Raw genomic sequence first — 6000 nt, 5'->3', positions numbered from 1 at the left:
TACAAGAAGCAAAGTAAAAAAATAAATGAATTTATTTAAACAAGTGAAGACCAAGTCTTTAAAATATTTTCTTGGATTTTCAAATTCTATTTGAGTTTTGTCTCTCTTAGAATCAAAAATGTCGAGCAAAGCGAGACCAGCTTGCTAGTAAATAAATAACATATAAAAAATAGAGGCAGCTCACTGGTAAGTGCTGCTATTTGAGCTATTTTTAGAACAGGCAGGCGGGCTACTCATCTGGTCCTTACGGGCTACCTGGTGCCCGCGGGCACCGCGTTGGTGACCCCTGGAATAGACATAGCTGAGTACTAATATATTTCTAAACAGTTGTCACTTATATCAATCATCTAACTTTGTCATATAGGTTTGTGTGGCACGTTATATTTTGCATATGTTTGATAAATACTACTGTAAAAATATATTCCAATTGAAAAATATATATAAACACAGAACAATAAGATCATATGGACAGCCATAAGTGTTTACATTTTGCTTTATATTTATTTATTTATTTTGTCTGGTTTTGTATTTGTTTTGTATCATCCCGTGAGGTGTATATTACTTGTTGTGTATATTACTTGTTGGGGTTTTTTATGTGTTTTTTGTTTGTTTTCATTATATTTGGATGTATTTGTTTGGTTTGTATGATATCCAATAAGTAAGACTACGTATTATGTTGAAGGGGGCAGGAAAATATAAGATTTTTCTTCATCCTGCTCCTTCTCAGGCATTGGTGTATAAATGTATGTTTAGTTGCTGAGGTTTAATTGTCTATCGATCAAAGATGCACATCAATGAAGGAGATAAATAAAAAATGAAAATGAATGAAAATGAAAATGAACTGTGCATTTAGTACGACTATTTTATTTCCGGATGCGAACAACGACGAAGCCGGAAGTGAATGGCAGAGAGTCATCTTGACTAAATTACGAAGCCGGAAGTGAATGGCAGAGAGTCATCTTGACTGATTTTCCAGGTCCCGCCTGCTCTTCAAGCTTTGTGGCCAATGACAGAAGCTCAACCGTCAACCTCGCAGCAAAGTTCAAATCGTTCAAACAGAAACATACAACTCAATATTTGTTTTACTAAACTGCCAAGAAAAAAGGGAAAACGTCTAAAAGTTGTGGATGGGAGAAAAAATAAAAAAAATAAAAAATGGTATATATTGGTAGACATGTAGAGGGGAAATATTTACATTATATTACAATCTATACAGATGCATCTAAAACAAGTAGGAGCTTCAGCACTTATTTCATATTTCGATATTGCAATAAATAAAACAATAAATGATCATTTATCACTATATATCAAAACCAATTTACTTAACAGTTAATTGGATCGAAGTAAGTAAGTCAAATAAAACCATGTTGTATGCATGGATTCGTTAATCATTCTAAAATATATATATATACAGAGTAGAATCTCAATTTACAAGTTTCATTAGTTTTGTGACACTTGTATCACAAATCAACATCTCCCAAAACAGCACAATTTTAACAGGTGACATACCCTTTAAAAACAAAAAATAACTGTCTTTAAGATAAGAAATAGTGTAATAAAGCAATACAATATAATGTACTACTAACAACTACAGTAGTTTTACAAAGTAATGTAATAATAATGTGCAGTATTTATCTTGGAAAGTGGACTTTCATGGTATCGCCTTGCAGCTGCTTCTCCGTCAAACACACCATCATCATCTTCTCCATATTTTCATAGATAAATGTGCGGCGTTTAGATAATATTTTAACATCTTTGGCTGGCGTCGGAGTCGTTCTGCTTCAGTATGGCGCAGACGTGATACGCTGAAATTGTTCCGCCAAGTTGCCTACACGCGCTGTCATGTTTTTGATTAATTCTCACTGTCTTTTACTCTCACTTCTTTCCTTCTCATGCTTGGAGAAACAAAGTTATGTCCATCTTTAGCTATAAGCCAATGCTAGCGAGTAAGACCAGATGTTTTGTGTGGCTCTTACGGGGTTTACTAGGGCATTTGCGACGGTGGGGATTCTTGCAACTCAAATTGTTGCTAGTACCTTATAGGGGGAAATATCATGCCAAATCAATCTTTCTTATCTATTGGTACATGTTTTTATGTATTTGGGACATGCATATGTCCCGTAAATTTGAAATCAAACCAATGAAATTGAATGAAATTGAAATTTTGGCTGAATGAGCAGGTATCGGACACCTCGGGTGCTTTGGACGTATCCTCGCTCATCCATGCGGACTGGACACTGGCCGAGAGTTGGTGGGCGGCCGTTGGTGGAGTCGCCTCTCTTGGTTGCTGTGTTGGGTCTGCACCGCAGAGGCTACCACAGTGTATATGTTTTTTGTTGATGTTTTACTTTTGTGGCTGTGTGCAGAAGTGGTTGGTTGCATCAGCTCTGCTCTTTTAATGTCTTTAATGTCCTTTGTGTTCTTTGATGTTTCCCTCTTACACACATGTTTATATGTGCTATGGCTAGGAGTTTTTTCCCCTTGGCCTCAGTCTGGACCTCCTCTCCAGGGGCCCAGGCTCGGACTGAATTTTTTTTTGACTTGATGGGGTCCCTGGGACCCCATTTTGAAAATTCCTAGCGCCAACACTGCTGTCAACAGAGGAGAAAAAAATGCTTTATTTAAATAAATATATTATTTATAAAGCAAGTTCGAGTATCATTGGCAAATTTTCACCTAGTCCCGGCCTTGGCGTGCTGCCCGCCTTGGCACGCATATATGTGTCCTCTTTTTGGGATTTCAGAATTTTGATTGATTGAGACTTTTATTAGTAGATTGCACAGTACAGTACATATTCCGTACAATTGACCACATAATGGTAACACCCGAATAAGTGTTTCAACTTGTTTAAGTTGGGGTCCACGTTAATCAATTCATGGTAAATGGTCAGAATATGGTCCGCCTATCATAAAGCATAAAACACGAGCACATTGGGACATTAACATTAGATCAATTTTGTTTGTTTGTTTCAATTTTTTGTTTCAAGTTTATTCACAATACCATAGAACAATTACAATAGTAGTGAATATCATTTAAAGATGTTGGTAAGTGAAAGGGTCCCCCAAATAAGCTAGAAGAAGCTTTTGACAGGGGGTCCAGAGGACAGTATATACATGGAATGATGAAACATGGTAGCAATCACAACAACAAAAAACAACAACGCTATATGATAAACACAAGATAATAGTACTAAAGCAAGCATACACATACACACATACATTCATTCAACCATGCAAAACCCAACAGTAGTCAACCCCACATGAGGCATTCGAGATAGGTGGTTAATAGGTAAGTTTCCAGTTTCTTTTTGAAGTTGGAGAATGAATACCGCATCTTGAGGCTCTCATTAAGCCGGTTCCAAATCTTTGGTCCCCTGAATACAACACTTCGAGCGGTACAAGCCAGTAGACGATGTTTACCTGGTATCAGATCTAAGTTACAAGTGTTGTGGGCATGCTGGGGATGGTAGATAGGAACCAAGCTACAGAGCCTCAGATTCAGCCTGTGAATGACTTGATAGGTTAAACAAGCATTTTGATAAATATTGAACTCTGTCAGTCTTAAGAGATGATAATTATGGAATAGATGTCGAGTGGGGGCATTAAACTTGGACCATGACAGGGCCCGTATGATTTTCTTTTGCATGGATTGTAATTTGTGAAGGTAGGTAGGGAAGGTGTTACACCAGATGACATTACAGTAGTTAAGATGTGGTTCAAAGAGAGTTTTATATAGGGTAAGTAGAGCATACAGAGGAAGATAATGACGAAGGTGAAAGAACAGACCAACATATTTGGATAATTTGTTTAACAGATGGCTAATGTGACATTTGAAATTGAGGTATTCATCAGTGGTTCTTAACCTGGGTTCGATCGAACCCTGGGGGTTCGGCGGTGGTCGAGACACACCCGACTCATCGTGTAAATAAAAACTTCTCCCTATTGGCGTATTACGGATACGGCAACAGCAGACGTCGCACTGATTTGCAGGTGTGTAATTTGTTGTGAGTTTATGCACTGTGCTGGTTTTGTTGTTTGAACAAGGTGATGTTCATGCACGGTTCATTTTGTGCACCAGTAAAAAAAACATGGTAACACTTTAGTATGGGGAACATATTCACCATTGCTTATTAACATGCAAATTAGTAACATATTGGCTCTTAACTAGTCATTATTAAGTACTTATTAATGCCTTATTCGGCATGGCCTTATTATAACCCTAACCCTCTAACCCTGGCCCTAACCCCCTAACCCTAGCCAAATAACTCTAAATTAAGTCTTTGTTACTTAGAATATGTTCCCCTAGTGTCCAAAAAACTCTAAATTAAGTCTTTGTTACTTAGAACATGTTTTATTTTTTATCCTATTTTTTTTAATTTTTTTTGTCGTAAAAAAATACAATCATGTGTGTTTATGGACTGTATCCCTGCAGACTGTATTGATCTATATTGATATATAATGTAGGAACCAGAATATTAATAACAGAAAGAAACAACCCTTTTGTGTGAATGAGTGTGAATGAGAGTAAATGTGTAAGTGTATCTTGTGTTTTTTATGTTGATTTAATAAATAAATAAATAATATAAAAATAAAAATAAAATGTTTTATTTTTTTTAAAATTCTTGTGCGGCCCAGTACCAATCGATCCACGGACCGGTGGATGGGGACCACTGACTTAGAATATGTTCCCCATACTAAAGTGTTACCAAAAACATATAACTTTGTCTTGAATTTGAAAAAAAAAACATTTTATTTTTCACTAAAGAAGGGTTCGGTGAATGCGCATATGGAACTGGTGGGGTTCGGTACCTCCAACAAGGTTAAGAACCACTGCATTAGATTTAAAAAAGAAGAATGATTCCCACTCCACTCCAGTTGGTGGCGGTAATGTGCATTAAATGGTGTTTGCCAACTGCCAAAAAGCAACAGAAGAAGAAATACCCAAGTCTCAGCACTGTGACTTCATTCGCGGGAAACCGGCAGCCGTCTTTGGCCTCCTACCACCTCGCTTCGAATTAACACTGCAGTTCTTGTCGTGGAATTCAGTTTAAAATCTCACCAGTGTGTTTTAACGGCGTCCGGCATTGCTGTCTTTCTTGCAGGGCCGTCTAGTTGAGCTGTCGTCGGTGTTACGTCGAGCCTCACGACACCTGGGCTAACAGCCAGAGCCGCCGCTATCCGGGGACAAAAGGCTTTTACGCTGTCGAGAATGAGATAGCGCAGCAACATGAGCCAGTTCAACTTGGAGCGTTTCCGTTTTCACAAGACAGCCGTCCAATTTCCGCCATACGGCTCCAAAAGCCCGGAGTCCGAGAAAGAAAACAAGCCAGGTAAGTAAGGTAGCATGCCCGAGTAGTTAGCCAGATGTGTAAACCGGTACTATTGTTGGTCTCTCCGACATTGATAGCATTCTTCCTGGCAATGTTGAGTGACTGCATTTTGTCCCAATAATATTGATCATCTGATTTATTACGTACGACGAATCACGTAACTTTGTGTTTCTATGTCAATGAGTCATAAATAGCATTTGACACATGTGACGTAACATTTGAATATTTTCTATAGCTTGTCCCCATATACAATCGTGGTCAAAAGTTGACATACACTTGTAAAGAACATAATGTCATGGCTGTCTTGAGTTTCCAATCATTTCTACAACTCTCATTTTTTGTGATAGAGGGATTGTTGGTCACAAAAAACATTCATTAAGTTTGGTTCTTTTAAGAATTTATTATGGGTCTACTGAAAATGTGACCACATCTGCTGGGTCAAAAGTATACATACAGCAATGGTAATATTTGGTTGCATGTAGTGATGTCCGATAATATCGGACTACCGATATTATCGCCCGATAAATGCTTTAAAATGTAATATCGGAAATTGTCGGTATCGGTTTCAAAAAGGAAAATGTATGACTTTTTAAAACGCCGCTGTACAGAGAGGTACACGGACGTAGGGAGAAGTACAGAGCACCAATAAACCTTAAAGGCAATGCCTTTGC

General features: G+C 37.9%; 1 protein-coding gene across 1 annotated transcript in view; it reads left to right on the top strand.

Moving 5' to 3' along the window:
- Nucleotides 1-4917: 4917 nt before the first annotated feature.
- The window catches only part of LOC133632218 (SWI/SNF-related matrix-associated actin-dependent regulator of chromatin subfamily A containing DEAD/H box 1A-like), a 30494-nt gene continuing 29411 nt past the window's right edge, over nucleotides 4918-6000 (top strand). Inside the window, exon 1 of the mRNA XM_062024521.1 lies at nucleotides 4918-5329. Coding sequence (XP_061880505.1) covers nucleotides 5227-5329 — 103 coding nt within the window. The 5' untranslated portion in view covers nucleotides 4918-5226. The remainder of the gene's footprint in view (nucleotides 5330-6000) is intronic.

Source organism: Entelurus aequoreus, linkage group LG17 (assembly GCF_033978785.1).
Source record: "Entelurus aequoreus isolate RoL-2023_Sb linkage group LG17, RoL_Eaeq_v1.1, whole genome shotgun sequence".
Taxonomy (NCBI): Eukaryota; Metazoa; Chordata; class Actinopteri; order Syngnathiformes; family Syngnathidae; genus Entelurus; species Entelurus aequoreus.
This window is presented reverse-complemented; position numbering and strand designations above follow the sequence as displayed.